This window comes from Urocitellus parryii, chromosome 1, assembly GCF_045843805.1.
Source record: "Urocitellus parryii isolate mUroPar1 chromosome 1, mUroPar1.hap1, whole genome shotgun sequence".
In the NCBI taxonomy this organism is placed as follows: domain Eukaryota; kingdom Metazoa; phylum Chordata; class Mammalia; order Rodentia; family Sciuridae; genus Urocitellus; species Urocitellus parryii.
This window is the reverse complement of record NC_135531.1, coordinates 222,375,184-222,397,880: the sequence shown is the minus strand read 5'-3', so window position 1 is coordinate 222,397,880 and position 22,697 is coordinate 222,375,184. Positions and strand designations below refer to the sequence as shown.

The following is a 22,697-nucleotide window of genomic DNA, read 5'->3' as shown; positions in this document are numbered from 1 at the left end:
ATCAGCTGATTCCCTTAAATATTACCAATATACCCAGATCAGTAAGGAACTCAAAGAGATTTCTGTAATCACAGCTGTGTTCTCCATTCCATTTCATCAGTCTCCGAGAGAGGTTGTCTGATCCATTCTGAGTGTTCTCTTACCATCTCTGTTTCTCAGCTTTTAAGGCTAAGACCAAATGTAGGAGTTTGGGGACACTCCAGTTAAAAATACTCCCAAGGATTTAGGCATTATTATTTTTTTACTTTTAGAGCATCCACACTGGAAAGCAGGTCGTGGGTTCCGGCACACTAAACTTTGCTATCCATGAGAGTAGAATTTAAGTGAAAAGCTGCGTGACTTCTATACATCATTGAACAAAAGGTAGCAATCTACCTGATATTTTCCAGCAAAATAGTCTTATAAGACACTGATTATATTATTTAATAAATTATATTATTTCACAGGTAATGTAGAAAATAGGCTGAAAGTGACAGTAGCAAAGAGCTCACTGCACTCCACTCTGTCACCCTCTGGTTTTCTCACTAACAAGTTTGTGTGACTCAAGAAAAACATTTAATTCATCAAAACCTGCTTATTCATCTTTAAAGTAGGATAATATGATGATTATGAATATAATCACATATAAAGTAGGATCATATAATTGTGAATATGAATATCATGAATATCATCATGATGATTTAGGGTATTATCCAAATAACACACTGAAATACACTGTCTGGCACAGAATCCATTAGAGAAAATGTATTTTATCATTTTTTTTTTAAACCCACTGCATCATGCAAGCTTGATCACAGTCTTTCCTATGGAATACTTTCCAGCTGTGCTGCATTTGATTCAGCTTGTTTTTTTGCTTACATACGTTTAATCTCTTCCTTCAAACCTGCGATCAACTAATATACACATTCAAATGGATGATATGCCATGTTTTAGTGTGTTGGAGACTCAAAATGTTGTCTGGTTGACTTGGTCATGAACAGACTTAGGACTATAATCTGTCTTGTTGTCTCAATACCCACATTCCAACTGCTCCTAAATGGGTTTGGAATGCTGTTGCGCCATTTCACTAGATCCAAAGTGAAGGCAAAAGAGGCAGAGATGGGCAACATATAATATCTTAGAAACTATTGTAGGTTTTGTATGCTTTTGTCAAGTTTTAACATTCAGGATGAGAAACATGAACAATTGTCATGTATTTCCAAATACAGATTTCTTAAGCTGCTGGATGAATATATTTGTTAATTGGCTATTTATTTATTTATTTTGTGGTGCTGAGGATCCATCCAGGGCCTTGTGCATACCAGGCAAGTGTTCTACCACTAAGCTGTATTCCCAGTCCCTCCTAGACCAGTTTAATTGAAGTTGTGCTGAGATTAATTTAATATTCTATTATTACATTCACAACTACTTAATTTTATCATTATTGTGCTGTAAATGCATATTTCGGGAATAAATTAGGTAAGGAGTATGATAAAACTACAATGTCATTCATAATGACCAAGTGCAAAATTTTAATGTTGATGAAAACAATTTTTCTATCTTACTAATGCCTTTCCAAGTCATGAAGTTTTATAAATTGTGGACTGATAAAATAGTAAATATATTGAAAAAATATTTTTACTCATTTTGTATTTTAGAATTCTAATATTTTGTTTGATCATACTTTTGCTGCTGAAAGTTTGGAAAACTGCTGGAAAATAAACTCCCTTGCTCTGAGAATTACATATGTTTTTAGATTTCTGATTTAGTGAATCTTCCACAACATGGGCTTTTCCTCCATGTTTCTTAATCTGTGCAGGGATTTCTTGGAGAGTTAACTTTTACTAGGACTCAATCCAAGTCTAATTTTAGAAAAGGTAAGTTGTCTGTTACTAACAACATATGTCTTTTCATTTCATTTTGTAAAAATAAAAAGTATAATTAAGCCCCTACAGTTAAGTCAAAATGATGTAACATTTATCTAAAGCTTTCTCCTGTGGAGCTACCTCTTCAGTGTGGTGCCTTTGAACTCTCTCACTCTATACTCCACATAGGCCTCTAGTCTTTGCTTCTCTGGTTTGTCTATAAGTTGTGCAATGGTTTCTAACTAACAGAAATGAAATATGACCTGATTTGACTTGGGAACCTCATCAATATCATGAGTGGGACACTTTAGTGCTATAGAATGTCATGTCGCATTGGGGATTTACTCTGTGAGGGAGTTTTGGGAGTCATTTTATACATCAAAAACCAAACACTCAAGGATGGGCTTAACATAAACCAAACTTGGACCAAATTCCTTCCTCCTGTGTTATGGTGGCAATCTAGTGGCATATTAAACCTGTCATGTGTTTACCTCTGTTAAATGAATCAATAAATGACAACCTGACTTCCTGACTTACCTAATAGCCCATTCTTCTTTTGTACCAGGGATTGAACCCAGAGGTGTTTAACCACTGAGCCACATCCCAAGCCCCTTTTTATATTTTTTTTAATTTAGAGACAGGATGATGCTGAGTTGCTTAGGACCTCTCTATGTTGCTGAGGCTGGCTTTGAACTTGCGATCCTCCTGCCTCGACCTCCTGAGCCCCTGGGATCACAGGTGTGCAGCACCTAATACCTACTCTTTATATTTTCTCTTCTTCTTTTGAACTTTAGAGTGTGGCCAAGTTTACAGACCTTGAGTTGAAGGCTTATGCCAAAGCAGGGTCAGTGGCTGATGAAGTAATTTCCTCTGTGCGAACTGTGGCTGCTTTTGGTGGTGAGGAAAAAGAGATCGAAAGGTTGGTTAATTGGAATGTCTATTATTTTCCTGAACTTCATCAATCTGCATAGTACCCTGACTTGTCCTCACTGTGTACAAAATGGCAGATCCATGGTCTGTTCTGATCAAAAGAAACATTTGGTCAACAGGTAGCTTCACAGAATCATTCAGATTAGTCAAAGCACTACCAGAAGTCCCAAACCTTAACAATATGTTTTTGAAAGTGTCAAAGTTGCTTATTCTTAGAAAGCCAGTTAAGGTCAGAAATTTATTTCAAACTCTGATGATATGTGTGCATATAGAGCATCTCATGCCATTCTGTATAATGCTGTTTACTGCCATCAAAAAGAGTCTATATAAGACAGTACAATAGATCACAAAAATATAAGGGATCATAAGAATCTATATGAATAATTTTATGCCAACAAAATGGATAATCTAGAAAAAATGGATACATTCTAGAAACATACTACCTACCAAGATGAAATCATAAAGAAATAGGAAACTGCAACAGACCATAATGAGTAAGGAGAGAATCAGTCATAAAGTCTCCTATCAAAGAGAAGTCCAGGACCTAGTGCATTTATTGCTGAATTGTAGAAAACATTTAAAGAAGAACTAATACCAATCCTTCAAAATCTCTTTTAAAAAATTGAAGAGGAGAGAATCATCAAACTTATTTCATAATGTCAGCATCACCTTGATATCAAAGACAGACAAGGATACAAGTGAAAAAATGACAGGCCAATATCGTTGATGAGCTTGGATGCAGAAATTCCCAACAAAATATTAGCAAACCAAATTTCGGGTCCTTCCCCATGATCAAGTGGAATTTATCCCTGGGATGCAAGGATGGCCCAACATATGCAAATTGTGATGCATTGCACTAACAGAAAGAAAGGCAAAACTATACAATCATCTCAATAGATGCTGAAAAGTCATTTGACAACATCTAACATCTGTGCATGACACAAACTCTCAACAAATGAACCTCAACACAGTTCATCTGTTTATTTCAATCCCACAGCTAAATCATACTCCATAGTGTGAAAGCTTTTCCTTGAAGGTCAAGAACAAGATAAGGGTGACCACTCTCGCCACTTTTATTAGCCAGATCGATTAGCATAGAGAAAGAATGGAAAGACATTTAAATAGAAAGGAAGAAGGGAAGAGGTCTCTGCTTTCAGATGACACAGTACATGGATAAAACCCTGAAGATTTTACCTAAACACTGTTAAATGAAATGAACAAATCCAGTAAAATTGCTAGATACAAAATCGGTATACAAAACACAGTAGTGTTTCTGTACCCTAACAATGAACTATCAGAAAAAAGAAATCAAGAAAATAATCCTATCTGTAATAGGTACAAAATTTAAAATACTTAGGAATAAATTTAACCAAGGAGAAGAAAGATCTGTACACTGAAAACTATATAACATTACAAACAGATGAAAAGATATCCTATGTTCGTGGATTAGAAGAATTGAATATTGTTAAAATCTCCTTATTTCCTAAAGCAATCTACAGAATTGATCTGATCCCTGTCAAAATTCCAATGACATTTTCCATGGAAATAGGAAAAAATTTCTAAAATTCATACATAACCACAAAAGATCTCAGACAGCAAAAGCAGACTTGAGCAAAGGAATTTGAAGGTATCACCTTTATCTGATCTCCAACTCTTGCTACATTTAATCATCAACACAGAATGGTATTGGCTTAAAAATAGACATATAGAGCAATGGAACAGATAAAGAGCCCCCAAATAAATCCACACATTGACCTTCAATTAACTTAGTTTTGATAGAGTCCCAAAACACACAATGACGAAAGGGCAGTCTCTTTAATAAATGGTGTGAGAAAATTTAATATTCATTTGCAGAAGAATGAAACTATCTCATACTATATATGATAATCAACCTAAAATGGATTAAAATTTAAATTTAAGGCCCAAGACTAGGAAACTTCTAGAAGAAAACCTGGGTTACATTAAATTAAAAAGCTTCTGCTCAGCAGCGGGGCTAAACCCCTAACAAAGTGACAGCTTACATAATGGAAGAAAATATATGCAAACTATACATCTGACAAAGAGTTGATTTCCAAAATATGTAAGGAACTTAAAAACTTAATAGCAAAGTAAACAAATTGGAAAAAAAACCCACAACTAGAACAAATAACCCAGATTAAAACTTTTTCACCAAAGAAAAAAAATCCTCTTCTGTTTATTAGTGATGTTCAGTGTTACTAATATTCCTCAAAAAATTAAAAATAGAACAGCCATATGATCTGATAATCCTACCACTGACTATGAATCCAAAGAAAATGAAATCTACGTTAAAGAAACATCTGCATTCCCATGTCTATTGAGCACCATTCACAAGAGCTAAGAAATGGAAATTGTCAATCCATCAACTGATGAATTGATAAAGAAAATGTGGTACATATACACAAAGGAACACTATTTAGCAGAAAAAGAACAAAACCCAGTCATTCACAATGACATGAATAGAATCGAAGATTACTACGTTGAGGAAAATAATCCAGACACAGAAAGACAAGTACCACATCATCTCACTCAAGTGGAATATAAAATAAAGTTGATCTCATAGAAGTTGGGAGTTGAAAAGTGGTTACCAGAGGATGGGGAGTGGAGAGAGGATGGAGAAAAGTTGATCAACTTTACATTGAAAGTTTTAAACAGACTTTAAATAATTGCAAAGGTTATTGTGGATTTTTTCCCCTAAAGCTTCTCTATGTTTGGGGTGGTTTTATGATCATTGAGTAAAACCACTGCATTGTGGCCTGTTTTAAATATTAAAACTTGAGCTATATCTGCTGATATGACCTCAAACATTTTCTCTTCACAGATATGAGAAAAATCTTGTGTTTGCCCAGCGCTGGGGAATTAGAAAAGGGATAGTGATGGGATTCTTCACTGGATACATGTGGTGTCTCATCTTTTTTTGTTATGCGCTGGCCTTCTGGTATGGCTCCAAACTCATCCTGGATGAAGGAGAATACACACCAGGAACTCTTGTCCAGGTACTTTGAACTCAGAAAAACAATACTTAGGCATTCCATAGTGAAGAGCTGCTGAGCATTTGGATTGATTAGACCCGTAATTTGATGATTTCTAATTAACTAAAACTATTATAGCTATAAATTGATGGTTTTCTGCCTGAGTCCAAATGATACTATGCCAAGAAAATGGAAAGTCAGTGATCCTCAGTTAAAAATTAACAAATCACATGATTTAATTTAATTACAGTGCAAGCTCTGTACCTAATGGACATATTTGTGAAACAATGAGTTAAGTATAGAGTCAATAATATCCTCATCTGAGCAGACAATACAAACAGACTTTATTGTTCACTTGTGCTGTGTCATGGCATCACTAATGCCATAGCCACTTTAATTGTCAGTGTCCTTTCCATTAGTTATTCAATCACTAAGTAATTATTAAGCATCTACTGTATGCCAGAGCCATCCAAAGTTCAGGGGATTCAACAGTGAGCAAAAGAAATGTTTTGTGTTTTTTTATGTGTGTGTTTTGTTTTGTTGTAGCTTGATGAGATTCATAGTTTAAAGGGGGGAAAAAGTAATAATTAAATAATAGTGTAAGTGCATAATGGCAAATGGCAACATGAGCTTCAAAGACAAGGAATCGTGAGAGTGAATAGCAGGGTGACCAGTGTGGCTGGGGTCAGGGAGGGCTTCCCATCCTGTTTCCTCTCCCATGGTCTTTCCTCCTTAGCGGTGGTCTGCACTGGCCCCCTGGATTCTCAGCTGAATGGCACTTTCCCACTTGGCCTTCCATCCCCATCCAGTCTGTCATTCTTTCTCATGGCATTTGCAGCTTTTCTTTGGAGCACTTGTCTCACATGGAGCATTTGTGCTTATTTATATGTGTCCTCACCCCTTTCTGCCCTCAGACAGTAAAGTCTATGAGGTAATTGAGGTAAAAATAGAATACTTGTTTTATTTGAGCTCTCAGGGAGATGGGAAATCGCTTCATATAAGATTCTTAAATAATGCCAGGTACAGTGGTGCACACCTGTAATCCTAGCTAGTCAGAGGCTGAGGCAGGAGGGTTGTGAGTTCAAAGCCAGTCTGGGCAAAATAGCTAGACCCATCCCAAACAAAAGAAGGCAAAACAAGAACAAAAACAAAACAAACAAACAAAAAAAAACAAATGAAAGATTCCTAAATAAAATGTTTGGGCTGCAGATTCTGGATGGAACAGGTACAATTAAACTACAAAATATATCAAAATCATGTATTTTCCAGCTATAAATATAGCTAAAAGGGCTGGGGATATAGCTCAGTTGGTAGAGTGCTTGCCTTGCATGCACAAGGCCCTGGGTTCAATCCCCAGCACACACACACACACACACACACACACACACACACACATTTATCTGAAAGCTTATAGTTTGAGAGCTACTGTTTTAATATAAATATATTTTTGAGGAAAATTGAATAAGATTTTTATTTACAAATAGCAATGATTAGGGCTGGGATGTAGCTCAGTGGTAGAGGACCTGCTTAGCATACTTGAGGCCTCCAGTTTAATCTCCAACACCACCAACAAACAACAAACAAATGATTGGCTTTATTTCATTAAGAGCATCATAATACACTAAAAATATGAATATCTGGCATGTCATTGAGCTTAGTTTAAAAAACTAAATATGATAATACATATTAAAATGTTTTATAAACTTTAAAAGGGAAAGTGTTACTATTCCTTACAACTTAGACATAGTTTTGTACATTAGAAAAGTGAAAATATTGAAGGTATGAAATCTCACTCTAAAGTCCTTTGTCTTTATTGATCCAAATGCTTCTAAAAGCTCTTGACATTTACCAAACCAGGGATACCAGTAGGTGGCTTTAGCCTCAGCTGCTTCTATCTGCTCACTCTGTAGAAAGGCCCGCACAGAGAAAGCCCTCCTTCATTTCATTCCATGCGTACAATGAGAGGGCAGAGGAATGCACCAATGACAGTTCAGAGGGGAAATGAATTGATAAATTGAAAATTGAATAATACACAATTCCAGTTGGAAGCACTGAATAAAAATCCCCCTGGTAACTCTCTCTAGCGAGAATCCAGTTTTATGGTTCTGATCTTTAACTCTCCTGCCAGTTGGACTATGGGCTACTTTAGATTTTCTGTGAATAATTCATTCTTTTACTGAGTATTTCTTAAGCACTTATTGTGTGAGGACATGACATACTATGTTTCTCTAACATTTTAATCATCAATTATGAACTACTTACTTCTAACCTCTTCCTCTGAGCCTCTGCCTAAGGAAGTGCCTCTTTTGGAAGAGGAGAGTCATCCTTTAGCAGTAGAATCCTCTCTCGCTTACACACACACAGTTTTTTGTCATACTTTTAAGAAGCAAACTATGAAGATTAAGTACTCTAGAGCTGAGTTGAATGTTTTAATCAATCAACTAATTTACAATTAGGTTAATCTAGCATATTTTGTGATACACAAAATCATTACTGTTTACATGGTAATTGGGCATAAATGGTAAGTGGTTCACATAAGTGACTGTAATTAGTATCACTTATATTTAGACAAAAATCTACTCTGTAGTCTCTTAGGAAAGAATGTTGGGCAACTGAATGGGGCAAAAGGTCTCTCGAGTTTCAGGTTTCAATGATAAAAACAATAACAGTAATAGAAAGTCCCATCCACTCAGAGTGCGCATGGTGTCAAGCACTGAGTGAGGTATTTCATATATTACCACAGGTCATACAGCTGTATTCTGTACAAAGGGGAGGCCACGAAGTAAAAAAAAATATGTGCCGAATGATATAGAGCATGACTTGAACTCAGGTCTCTGTGACTCCATGGAACCACTGTTTTCCTGCCTCCAGATCTATCTTCTAGGGAACCACAGGCCCCCTTTCTCCAGCACAGCCTACATACATTGTTCTGCAGCAGCCTCTCTTCCCACTGTTCTGTCCACAGGGTTAAAGGGTATGATATTTGGGGTGAAAAAATGCTGCTCTATTGCGATGCGTTGTCTACCGTGACAGTTTGGGGCACATGCATCCGTCCTGTCTCATGCACTCTCCCCCTAAGAACCTCCAGGAAGATACTTGCATGAAGCCACAGCTTTTAAAGCCAGGATGAGCAAGAGTTTGACTCCAAACCTCAATTTAAGCCTCCAATGAGTTAGAAAAATACATCCCTCAGGTCAAATCCAGTCCACCACCTGTTTTTACAAAGTGTTTTATTGGGACATAGCCACAGGCATTTATTCCTTATTATTTATGGCTGCTTTTGTACTACATGGTGGAGTTGAGTAATTGAGAGCCCATGTGACCTGGCAAGCCTGAACTGTATAGTATTTGGCCTTTCCAGAAGATGTTTGCCCACCCCAGATTTAGGGCACAGGAAGGCTTCCCTTACTGAGATAGTAAGACTTCTGATAATGGTGGTCTTAAGCCAATTTAGATCATAAGAACTGTTCTGTCTGCTGACCTTTTCACCTTGTGAGTTCTCAATATTTTCTTCATCACTATCATTCATTTATGTGACCAGTGCTGGATTAACTGTCTTTATACACATTTTCTCACTTAATCCTCCTAACAATCCTGCAAAGTATATATTATCATTACCCCTCTGTTCCAGATAAAAACATTGGGGCTTGAAATATTTAGTAACTTGACTCTGGGAGAAAGCTTCTGTTGTGATAGGAGAAAGGGAACAAGGACAGATGAAAAGATCACTTATCCCCATGGATAGGGTGTGTAATTGAGGAAGAAAGCATAAATTTAGCCCACCACCCATGTGGAGCAGCCCTGGCCCTGTTAATCATCCTGAGGAATGGAATGGAGAGGCTTCTGGAGAGGGAAGAAGATGGCTGGAAGACTCAGAAAGTCCACAGAGCAACTGCTCCAACCACAAGGAAGAAACAGAATGAGGAGATCCTCTGGGGAGATTTGCTTTGCTGGGACACAACCAGTAGGTAGGGTCTGGTCTATGGAAACCTCCATACTGGGATCATTTGATTACCTGAAAAGTCTATATTCACACAGGTGTCAACTTCACCTTGGTAAGAAGGCATGGCCAATGAAAGATCCTCCATGTGAGTCATATGACTAGTACCCATTCTTTGGTTGACAGGAGGGTTAAGAGGAGACTTGTGTTCCTTCTAGAGATCATCTTGAGAAATGGCTTCATTGCCTCCTCCTTGTCTTTATGAACACCACTGGTACAAGCCAGTATTATCCTGCTACCAAAACCTGACAAGCACACAACAATAACAACAAAAAGAAACTGGTAGACTAATATTCTTGATTAATATGGATGCAAAAATCCTCAATAAATACTTGCAAAACAAATTAAACATCACATTTAAAAGATCATACCCCATGATTGAGTTGGCTTCATTATAGGGATGCAAGGTTGGTTCAACTTATGCAATCCAATAAATGGACTACAACACATAAATAGAATCAAGGGAAAAAAATCACATAGTCATCTCAGTAGATGTAGAAAAAGTCTTTGATAAAATTCAACATTACTTTATGATAAAAACCCTTAATAAATATAGAAGGATCATTCCTCAACATAATAAAGGCTATATACAACAAATCCATAGCCAATATCCTATTGAATAAGGAAAAACTAAAAACATTTCCTCTAAAATCAGGAACAAGGCAAGAGTGTCCACTCCCACAATTATTTTTTTTTAATATTTATTTTTTAGGTGTAGATGGACACAACACAATGCCTTTATTTGTATGTGGTTCTAGTGAGCGCTCTACTGCTGAGCCACAATCCTAGCCCTTCCCACAATAATTATTTGATATAGCACTGGAAATTACCCAGAGTAATCAGGAAGAGAAAAAAAAAATAAAATAAAAGAGATACCAGCAGGAAAAGAGAAATGTCAAATAATCCCAGTATGCAGATTATATGATGCTGCACCTAGAAAACCCTGGAGAGTCCACCAAAAGCCTCTTAGAATTGATAAGAAATTTAGCAAAGTAGCAGGATACAAAATCAACATACTAATGTTGCCAGCTTTCTTTACACCAATAATAAACTCACTGAGAAAGAAATCGGGAAATCCCTGTTACTTGGGAGGATGAGGCAGGAGACTCACAAGTTTGAGGTGAGTTTCAGCAACTTAGTGAAACCTTGTCTCAAAAATAAAAACAAAAAGAAAGAAAAGGGGATATAACAGTGATAGAGTGCCTCTGAGGTCAATCCCCAGTACAGAAGAAAAAAAATTAAGAAGAAATAAAAGGGAAAACAATCCCATTTACAATAGCCAAAAAAAAAAAATCAACAAAAATAAAACCTGGGAATAAGCCTTGCCTAACAGAGGAGATGAAAAATCTCTACAATGAAAATTACAAATTGCTGAAGAAATAAAGAAGACAATAGAAGAGAGAAGGACACCTCATGTTAATGGAGTATGACAATTAAGATGGTTATTCTACTAAAAGTGATCTACAAATCTAATGCAATGCCCATTAAGGTACTAATGACATCCTTCACACGACCAAAAAAAAGAAAAATTCTAAAATTCATACGGAAACACAAATGACCCAAATAGTCAAAGCAATTCTGAGAAAAAAGAACAATGCTAGAGGTAGCACAATATCTGATTTTGTAGTATATTATAGAGCCTTGAAACAAAACAGCAGGTTTTTGTTTGGCATAAAAATATACATGTAGATCAATGGAATAGAATAGGAGACTCAGGAATAAACCCACACATCCATAACCATCTGGTCTCAGACAAAGGAACCAAAAACATGTGTTGGAGAAATGATAGCCTTTTCAACAAATGGTGCTGGGAAAACTGGACATCTACTTGTAGAAGACTGAAACTGTATCTCTACCTCTTACCCTGTAAAAAATCAATTCAAAATGAATCAAAGACCTTAATGTAAGCTGACAACTTTGAAATTGCTGGAGGAAAACATAAGGGGGAAATAATTCAATATATTGGTCTAGGCAAGGATTTCCTGAATGGAATTCCAATAGCTCAAGAATTGACAAAGAGGATTACATCAAATTAAAAAGCTTCTGCACAACAAAGGAGACAATCAATGGGATGAAGAGACAGCCTACAGAATAGGAGGGAAAAAAAAGCCAGCTATTCAGGTATCTCAACTACAGAAAGAACTCAAAAAATTCAATGCCAAGGGGACTGGGGTTGTGGCTCAGTGGTAGAGCACTTGCCTAGCACGTGTGAGGCATCCTCAGCACCACATAAAAATAAATAAATAAATAAATAAAGGTATTGTGTCCAACTGCAACTAAAAAATAAATATTAAAAAATTCAATACCAAGAAAAAACATGTAATCTAATCAGTAAATGGGCAAATAAGCTGAACTGACATTTCTCAAAAGAAGCACAAATAGCCAATAAATATATGAAAAAATGCTCAAGATCTTTAGCCATCAGGGAAATGCAAATCCAGGTGACATTAACATTCCATCTCACCCTAGTCATAGTGGTTATTATCAAGAAAACAAAAAATAACAAGTGCTGGTGAGGATGAAGGGAATCCTTTTATACTGCTTATGAGAATGTAAATTAGTACAGCCACTATGGAAAAGAGTATGGAGATGCCTCAAAAAAACTAAAAATAGAATACCATATGATCTATGACATGAAAGTAGTAAGGGGACAATCAGAAAAGGGAAAGAGGACCAGAGGGTGGGGGATGAGGCTAAGTGATGGTCGTAGGGAGTGTGGATGTGATTTAAGCAAGTTATATGTAAGGATGTAAGTATGATGGAACCCATTATTTTGGACAATTAATATGTGTTAACAATTATAAGAAAAATTTTAAATTAAAAAGATTTAACACAGAATGCTATTTGGAAGGAACATCCATGATCAGGTAGTCTTTCCCAATCTTAAAGAGATGGCTGAGTCGGCAAGTCAATGGATAGCTTCCCCAGCTGTATGCAGGAACCTGGCCATTCCACCTGAAATGCAGCCAGCCACAGGTGAGGTTGGGAGCTACATAGCGTGGTAGTCAAATGCCTGGATTTAAACACTACTAAGTACATATTGTAATCTAGGCAAGTGAGGGATCTTCCAAATATGTCTGTTTCCTCTTTTGTTGTGACAATTAAATGAAGTAATAGAGATAAAGCACTTACAACATACTTGTTATCATTGTTAGCAGTAGAACAACATTAGTAGCAGTAGCAACAATAGTTATCCTAGTGACAAGCATACTAGTAGCAGTAATGGCAGATTGATTTTGCATGAACCAACTTCTAGGACAATCATGCCAACCTTAGTATGTCTATTATTTAGGTTACCCTTCAACTAGAAAACCATTATAAGACTGAGTATATAACAAATCCAATGGATTATCCAACTATTCTAACCTACTTTGTGTATATGTGTTGCCTTGCTTCCACATCTTATTTTTCCTACTTTCTAGAGGAATGATGTTCAGAAAAAAAAAATGTAGTTTTAGAAATCACAATAGTAGAGAGATTGGAGATACTTTATAGAACAAAAACTAGGTCAGACCTTTCCAAGCACCAAAGAGTCATTTAGCTTTCAAACTCCTATGGAAGAATATTTCTGAGATATCTCTCAGTTTCCAGAGATGACCCAAATGGTAGGAGCATACTATTTACAAACTGGCAAAAACACATTGAAAACTATTTCCCTCTTTTCATTTCAGATTTTCTTCAGTGTCTTAACAGGAGCTTTGAACCTTGGCAATGCATCTTCTTGTTTGGAAGCCTTTGCTGCTGGGCGTGCAGCAGCTGTCAGTATTTTTGAGACAATAGACAGGGTATGTAAAAGCCAAAAGGAAAGGCCAGTAGCGGGTGGGTGGGGCGAAGCAGGGAATGAACCCTAAAGGAATTTCTTCTAACATTAAAAAGTATGAGGAGCTTGCAACTGGGGTTGTGGCTCAAGTGGTAGAGCGCTCGCCTAGTACATATGAGGCACTGGGTTGGATCCTTAGCACCACATAAAAATAAAGACATTGTATTCACCTAAAACTAAAAAATATTTAAAAAATATATGAGGAGCATATCAAAATGCTCTACTTTAGCAATACTTACTAATTGCCATCACCAGCTACACCTGATTCTAAGAGCTGGAAATGCAACAGTGATCCAGAACAAATGAGGCCCCTGCTCTCATACTCATACTGGGAGACAGGGATAAAGAAGTAAGCACTTCAAACACGAGGCAATATCAGAGTCCAGTGAAGGAAATAGAGCAGGGCAATGTGATGTTGACTGGGACGGGAAAGGGATCTTTAAATTGGTGCATGGGAAGTGACAGCAGGGAGGGATTCCTGAAAGCTAGACCTCCAAGTTGGGCAAGGGCTTGGTGAACTCAAGGAGCGTGAATGAAGAGAGTGAGCAGGGGGAAGAGACTGGAGGGACAGGCAAGGGTCCCAGGCATATAGGACTAAAAGATCAGTTTCATAAGATTGGATATTTTCTTAATGTGGCAGAAAGGAGGTTTATAAAGCAGCTTGGTAGGCTGGCCAGGATTTTACTGGTTGATCTACAGAAGCACATTGGAGATCAATCTAGGAAGTCACAATTCAAAAACCGAAGGGAGAGGATGGCAATATGTTCTTCCTCTCTGAAAACAAAATGCAACAAGCTTAGTCAGAAGGCCTGGGAATAAATGGTACTACATGGGTCCTCTGAACCCTGAGTATATTTTTCCAAACAGAGAGGCTGGCATCTACCTGAGAAAACTGCTCATTACTTTATTTGCTTGTCATTTTATTTGTGAGATTGTTAGAAAGTGGGATATAGTGAGATTGTTAGAAAGCACAGAAAAGTGGTGCTTTATTCAGTCTCATTTTAGGGTTGTTATATGTTCAAATGAAATACACAGCCCTGTGAAATTATGACTAAAAATTAAGACATTTAAAGATTATTGTATTACTCTTATTAGAGAACCAAGAAGAGAGTAGATGACATCATACCCCCAAGCAGAACTATGGTGATGAATTTCTGTTACCAGTCACGAAAGAGGGAAGAAGTTGAACCTGGAGTATTTTGGTAGCATGAGGTTAACCACTTTGACTGGTTAACCAGAATGGTTAAATTCTAGATTAGACTTTCTACTAATAAGAACAGCGGTGAAATTCAGTATAGTCAATTGAAAGGTAGTAACATCTGAAGACACTGTTGGCCAAGAGTTAGTTCTTTGTATTTATTTTTATGGATTATTTTCAGTCATATGTGACAGTAGAATCCATTTTGATAAAATCATATAAGCATAGTTTATTTCTTATTCTAATTAGGACCCTATTCTTGTGGATGTACACAATGGTGGGATTCAACTGGGTATTTAGTTGAATATATATATATATATATATATATATATATATATATATATATATATAGTTGAATATATATATAGTTGTAATCATCATCTATATTATGTACTCAATGAGTCCCAGTGGCTCCCATCTTAGTTGACTACTTGTGTGGCCCCAGGCAAGAAACAATTTATCTGAGATTCCTCCACTTCCTTACCTGAAAAATAGGCACATCACTTGTCTAGATAGGTTATAATGACAATTATGTAAATGAAAAAGTACATTAAAATTTCTGCACATTGCTTCCCATAATATTTAAATAATGTGATTAATGTATAATTTAATGCATTATAACAAACATTAATAATATGTTAAATTAACAACATGGGAATATAATATATACATCTCTCATAGCAATAATTCAATAAACATTAACTAAATGACTAAAATATGTATTATTATATTAAGGTATCACAATAATAATATGCAGTAATATAATAGTTCAAAAGTAGTAGTGATTATTATCATTATTATTCACTATTATTAATAAATATTTAATGCGGAAGCAATTTATCTTTAGCATATCTGCAGTGTTTTACCTACTGGTTGTTCTGTTTTATGAGTTAACGCAAATTAAAATGGACAGTAAATGCATATATCATGTGTTGTTGCTACATCTCTCCTGAATTGCCCTCCAGAAACCCATGATTGACAGCATGTCAGAAGACGGTTACAAGCTGGATAGAGTCAAGGGTGAAATTGAATTCCATAATGTGACCTTTCACTATCCCTCCAGACCAAAGGTGAAGGTGAGTGCCAGTTTTTTCCCTGAAAAGGGTAAACATTTGTTTTTGATTACTCATTTTCAGAGCCATCAATTACTTGTTTTCTGAGGCCTGATTCAGTTTCCAGTAACTGGGGACAGAGATAGGTTTCTCTGGAAGTATCACTGGGTGTGGTGCCATCTTAAGTGACACACCTCATTGTTTTGTGATAATTGAATTGTGTAAGTCCCTGTGGTTGGAACACAGACAGTCTCACAGAACATTCAGGTTAGGTCAAGAGTATGATGCTCTGTTGAAATGAGTGTCCGAGCCTGTCATTCTAAGCACATGGTAAACAGACTGTAAGCAACCCCAGCAATCAAGACGCAGGGCTGCATCACCATCTCCTTAGAGACTGCAGAAGGTGGAGCACTCTGAGGGGGTAGGTCAGAGTGACAAAGGGAAGCCACTGTCTGGCTTTTTACATGCTATCTGTAAGCTCACCAGGGTCACTGTATTAGTCCTTAGAGAAGGTACCCTGGTGATATTACGCTTGTGTACCTTGTGCTAGGTGGCTATCCAGGCCACATGGTAAGGAAATTTATGGTTTTCTGAAACTAAACAGCAAGATCTTTAAAAAGACATTCCACTCCGTAGGAAAATTAGAATCCATTTCCCCCTGAATGAATTGACTTTGAAATGAGATTTATTCCTCATTTTTAACAGAGTTATCTCTGGTCTCTTTTTCTTAATAATATTTCTGTTATCCCCACAGAACTAAATCCCGCCTTGTTAGCCTAAATTTATTCTCATTCTATACACCTATTATATAGGCATATATGTAAAAGCAGAAAGTATAAGTAAATATATATTCTGTTTACATATTTAAAGTATATTTTTATCATTATATATTGCATATGTACCTAAACATCAAATGTCATAATATATGTTAAAAGTGCTTTGTAAAGTATAAATCACAAAATAGTATTCACTCAGTAAATATTTAGGAATGAATGTCTAAAACTTTCTTCATAGTACCTATTTGGAATCAGCTCATTGTAGCAGCTCAACAAATACTGGTTGAATTGAGACATTGATTTCATTTCTGTTTTATCTTTTATTCTAAATGGCAATAGTTTGCTTTGGTAAAATTCTCTATTTTGGGGATCTTACAGTCCAATACAGGCCAGAAAGTGGAAATATATTTGCAAGATTGATTTTCCAGTGCGAAATAAAAGATGTGAGATTTGGTCACATAAGAACCCCCAAACCACCTTCACACAATCAATACAAAAATCACCTCTCACTGACAAAATATTCAGCAGATAGTTGCAAATGAACTGCTCATTCTTGACCCCATCCCGCATTCAGTGCTAAGGGCCTAGAAACACACCACAAACACTTTTTAGGTCAAGGTATTCAAGTAAGATGCCCACACACTATACAGTATATTACAGCTTAAAAATCTACAAGTCAGTTTGTTGCTAATTGTTGGTCAGGAAAGTAGCAATGTGTGTCTAACTTACTGGAGTTTTTTCTTTAATAATTGGGACAGTCTCCTGTAGGTATCCTAGTATGTCAGAAGTGGTTTTAAGTTAGATTTTGGAACATAATTTTAGAAGTCAGCCTGGCTTAGTTATTTTACCAGTGTTACTACACATCATTATTTGTTGGCTGCAGTTATTAAGTAAATGGCAAATGATAAAACCTGATCCTAGGCCTGTTTCCTTTTGCTGGTGATGAATGGGTATTGAGGGCTGTGCTGTGGAACATATGTAAACTCGCATGCACACTCACACACGCAGTGATCTCACAGAGTATCCTAACTGATTGGCAGACAGTGAGAATCTGAACTTTTTAATTTTCTTTTCCTTTCAGAGTTTAAGTAACCTCAGCATGGTCATTAAACCAGGGGAAATGACAGCTCTAGTAGGATCTAGTGGAAGTGGGAAAAGTACGGCACTGCAGCTCATTCAGAGATTCTACGACCCCTGTGAAGGCATGGTATGTGTCTTCCAGAAACTTCTCAACTCATGGGGACAGGGAAATGCAAAAGTGGTGCTCTACTGTCAAACTGAGATTGTCCTGGCTCACACATAGATTTAATGACTTCTTACTGAATAGAGAAGACGAACTCCCTGCGTAGTGACAGTACTCAGTGACTAACCTGTCATTCTATTCGCTCAGTAACCACTGAACATTTGAACTGGTGCTGCTGCTTTCACAGTGAACTACCTATTACCCTTCTTTTCTTTTGTTGCAACAAAATCATTATTGATTCCTTATGATTTACAAGTGCCAAGCATAGGAAAGCTGGCATAGCTAGAAATAAACAAAGAATGCCCTTGATTACCACTTCAAAAAGCTGGGTTTAAGAAAACCTTTTCTATATACAATTCCTCAAATGATGTGATCTCTTTTTCCTTGTATTTATTTGAGTAAACATAGACTAAAATTAAGAAAATAAATACTGTTAATAATCACCACTTACTTGCCACATATAATATGTCAAATACTTCATAAAAATGATTCCTTATTTTCACAATGACCCCAAAAGGTACATATCCCCATTTAACAAATGAGGGAGCAGAGTGTCAAAAAGATTAGGAATGGCCTCAAGTCACTGTGAGGAATGATCAGGCCAGTATTTGAACTCAGGTATGTAGATGCCACATCTTTATACTCTGCCTCAAAATTATTCTTGTCAGCATCTCCTTGGTGCTTTGAGAGATACTTGTTGTGACTGTAGGTTAAATGGCTTCAATGCCACAGGTTCTCAATCATGCATATAATGTTGCTCTGACAAGGCAGAAATAATAGAATTTTCCTTTTCCACAGACATTTCCTTCTCAATTGGGTATTCTTTGCTACATGCCATCATAATGACTCTCAAATATCTAGAAATATGGTTTTTTGATATAAAATTTTCACATTTTTCCTATAGTGATTTTGATTCATTCCCATTTATGCCTTTAGTTGCTTTTGAACAGCTAAGTGTTATTTGATGCATCTTACCAGAAAGTAAGATTTACTATAAAGCATATAAATAAGATAGGGATTATTAATTTATTTTTTAAAATAATTTTGAGGTCACTTTTTTGATCAGAAGTCAAAAGATAATAAAATATTCAAAGTGTGATGAACAACTCATTACTCTTTAGTGAGAAATTAGAAACTTGTCCATTCCTGGGCTAATAATAGTGCAAAATTAAGTAATTATTTGTGTTTCTACACATGCATCATTTAAGTTTCTACAATGAATTGCCCTACAGCTATACATGATTTCAATTATACGTTGTGTCCTAACTAAACAGCCTCACTTCAAGGGGAATTGTGACAGTCACAGTCTTGTCAGCCTCTCTTTTTCTCCCCCGTGGTCAAGTATCACCTCCTGATTCAGGACCCTGAAGGGATCCAAGCCATGTGATGTTGTTCTGTTCCCTAGGTGACTCTGGATGGCCACGACATTCGCTCTCTTAACATCCAATGGCTGAGAGATCAGATTGGGGTAGTGGAACAAGAGCCAGTTCTGTTCTCCACCACTATTGCAGAAAATATTCGCTATGGCAGGAAAGAGGCGACAATGGAAGACATAATCCGAGCTGCCAAGGAGGCCAACGCCTACAATTTCATCATGACCCTGCCACAGGTACCCTAGCTTCATATTCCAGAAGGAAACCCAGAAGTCAGAAAAAAAAATTACACAATAGTACACACTTTAAAAACTTTGAATTCCAGATCATTAAATTCTTTATGCACTTTTTCTTTCTCCTCCTCCTCCTCCTCCTCTTCCTCCTCCATATCCTCCTCCTCCTCCTCCTCTTCCTTCTCCTCCTCCTCCTCCTTTTTTAGATAGTGTCTCATTAAGTTGCCCAGGCTGGCCTCAAGCTTGTGATCCTCCTGCCTCGGCCGCCTGAGGAGCTGAGATTACAGGCATTCCTAGAGTGAATTATTAAATTCCCAAGGTCATATTTTTGTCTTATGTGTGGAAATGTACCATAAGTTTTCCCTTCTATCTGAAAACACATTGTTTACATATTTAAAATCTGCCAAGCTGGGAAACTTTCTTCTGAAAATCACTCTTTGCTATAGATACAATTTCCATATATTAAGCACCCATCTAAAAAAAGGCTAAATTTGTCATATGGTATTACTTGTGCAGTGCTTTCTTGATGTCTACAACTGTTATTATTTAGTTTTCTTGTACTTAGCTTAAATATTGTGTCCTTGGAACTGCTTCTCACAGATTCAAAAACAATTCCTCATACATCTTCACTCTACACTTCATTCTACTACTACAAAGACCACCTCCATATTATTATATTTATATGGATTTTGCCACAGATGACCTGCTAAAGTCAAAGGAGGATTAATAATAGTGGGCACCTGTATAGAGCTTGCTACATTCCAGGCACTTTTCTAAGGACTTCACATCTATTCACTCATTTAAACCCCCACATTCATCTGGTCAGATGGCAACTATTATTCCCATCTGTAGAAGAGAGAACTGAGATTCTAATAGGTGAATAACTTGTTCAGAATTATACAAGTAATCAGGAGAAACAAGATGGATAGCAGATGGTCTGGTTCCAGAGTCAGTGATCTTGAACACTTCCTGATTGATCTTCTGAATTACCTTTATGAATAAAATTGCAGATATGCACGTTTTAGCTTCATGACCAAAGAGGAAAAAGCTACACCAGTATCAAACCCAACTTCTCCACTTAACAGCTTTAGAATTTCGATAAGTTTATATTTTATGCCCAGCATTTCCTTATTCACCAGTTGAGGAGAACCACAGTACCTGCCTCAGAACCACTCAAGTGGTAGGTGCACAACTCATGTTGGCTACTACTAGGCAAGATAAGAATGACTACTTATGTTCCCATGTAACAATAGGCATGGGCACGCTCAGTAACCACTTGATGTGGTTTGCCCTTTCATTCACAATATAAAGACAACGTTAGTATTATGTTTTGCTGGGTTGCCTAATTAGAGAAAGGAGACAAGGACTTGTTTTCACTTTGACTGAAAACATTTATTTGAAGTTGAGCTGCAGAAGAATATTTACACAGCTCAATGCACCTGGGGATAAGAGCATAAATCAATTTCTTTATCTCTTGCATAGATATTGATTAGTTAATTACCTGTTTGGGGAAGGGACGTTTCTTTTAGTAAAAGTTAGACCTGTGAAAATTCATTCTTGAGGAGGCAGTTAGAAGAGACCTCGTGCAGGGTTAGTTACCAACAGAAACCACCGAGTTCTTCTCCATCATGACTGATGTCACTTTTTTCCTAGCAATTTGACACCCTTGTAGGAGAAGGAGGAGGCCAGATGAGTGGTGGCCAGAAACAAAGGATAGCCATTGCCAGAGCCCTTATCCGAAACCCCAAGATCCTCCTTTTGGACATGGCTACCTCAGCCTTGGACAACGAGAGTGAGGCTGTGGTACAAAAATCACTGAATAAGGTTTGTGTGAGTTTACTTTACAGGGCTAAGGGGTCCACGTATCCTGTGTGATCCTTCAGAAAATATTAGCTGACTACAATCTTTCTCATCTTGATAAAATAGTTAGGATTTGGTTCGAAAGGATGCACATGTAAAATTTAAACTCTTGTTGAGATCTTACATGATTTTTAAAATTCCCTCCCCCTTTTAAAGCTATTGATTAATAGCAGCAATCAGACCAAAGCATGATGGGATTTATGGCTACAAGAAGCTGTGTTGGCCTTTTCTGGTGTCTGCACAGCCAGTTTAAAGACATTCTTGGGAACCAAGGCTCTGACTTACTTGTGGATTCTGGGACGATCCAAAGATCAAAGCCTACCTTGTCTTACAGTCATGTTTCACCGTGCACTGTATATTCTTGCAGATCCAACACAAGCAAACAACTGTGTCAGTGGCCCATCGTCTCTCCACCATCAGATTTGCAGACGTCATCATTGGTTTTGAATGTGGCACAGTTGTGGAAAGAGGCACCCATGAAGAACTGTTAGAAAGGAAAGGCGTTTACTTCACTCTAGTGACTTTGCAAAATCAAGGAAACCAAGACCTTCAGGAAAAGGATGAGAAGGGCAAGTGGTGTTTTCCTTTCACTTGCACGTTAAGTTAGTTTATATTTCCGGGGCTTGATTTTCTGTGCATGTTAATACACACATCTGATTTGTTCTCCCAAAAGTCCTGGCAGGCATTATATAAATGATAAAGGAAACCACTGAAGTTCAAGAGGTGAGTTGTTTGATCAAATCATAGAGCCAAAGCCAAGTCTTCTAGTTTTTAATTCCATCCCTTTTCTTTACACTTTGCAGACAGGAGAGCCCCTTCTGGAGTGTGTCCTGTATATCCTAGGTGTCTCATTCTTACTAGTAGAGTGAATTAGTCAATGAATAAAAGGTTGTATATATTTTTTTCCAAACATAAATAGATGCTTTAGACCCTACTACACCTTCTCTCTATCAATCTGAATTTTCAGACATAGTGGTTGCCCAAGCTAGATTAACCAGCATTCTAAACTTTTTTCACTATTTCACGTTTAGACTTGTGAATGTGTCCGGGCATGACTGCTGCATACATGGACACCATGAGCTATTCTGAATAGACTTGAAACATTCGGTGGTTCTGTCATATTTTTGCTACTACTAGTGGGTTTCTCCCTAAAGTTGTTTTTATGATTTATGCTGAAAACATACCTATTTTATACAGAGGTAATAGGCTAGCATGTGGTTCAAATTTTTGTTACAATGTGCTGGACAAGTTACAAGCTTTATTTTTTAAGAATAAAATTTTATAGACTATTTTGTCTTTATACATAGTAACTACATTTTAGGCAAATAGAATGATTCTATTTAAATATGGTCTGTTTACTGTATCTACTAAGGAGTGA

General features: G+C 36.9%; 1 protein-coding gene across 2 annotated transcripts in view; it reads left to right on the top strand.

Annotated features, from left to right (window-relative positions):
• Abcb11 (ATP binding cassette subfamily B member 11) overlaps positions 1 to 22,697 on the top strand; it is a 90,724-nt gene that overhangs the window by 28,602 nt on the left and 39,425 nt on the right. For both annotated transcript variants that reach the window (XM_026389591.2, XM_026389590.2), the window contains exons 9-16: positions 2,639 to 2,763; positions 5,614 to 5,788; positions 13,436 to 13,549; positions 15,748 to 15,858; positions 17,692 to 17,817; positions 19,259 to 19,462; positions 21,113 to 21,283; positions 21,687 to 21,888. In XM_026389591.2, coding sequence (XP_026245376.1) covers positions 2,639 to 2,763; positions 5,614 to 5,788; positions 13,436 to 13,549; positions 15,748 to 15,858; positions 17,692 to 17,817; positions 19,259 to 19,462; positions 21,113 to 21,283; positions 21,687 to 21,888 — 1,228 coding nt within the window. The remainder of the gene's footprint in view (positions 1 to 2,638; positions 2,764 to 5,613; positions 5,789 to 13,435; positions 13,550 to 15,747; positions 15,859 to 17,691; positions 17,818 to 19,258; positions 19,463 to 21,112; positions 21,284 to 21,686; positions 21,889 to 22,697) is intronic.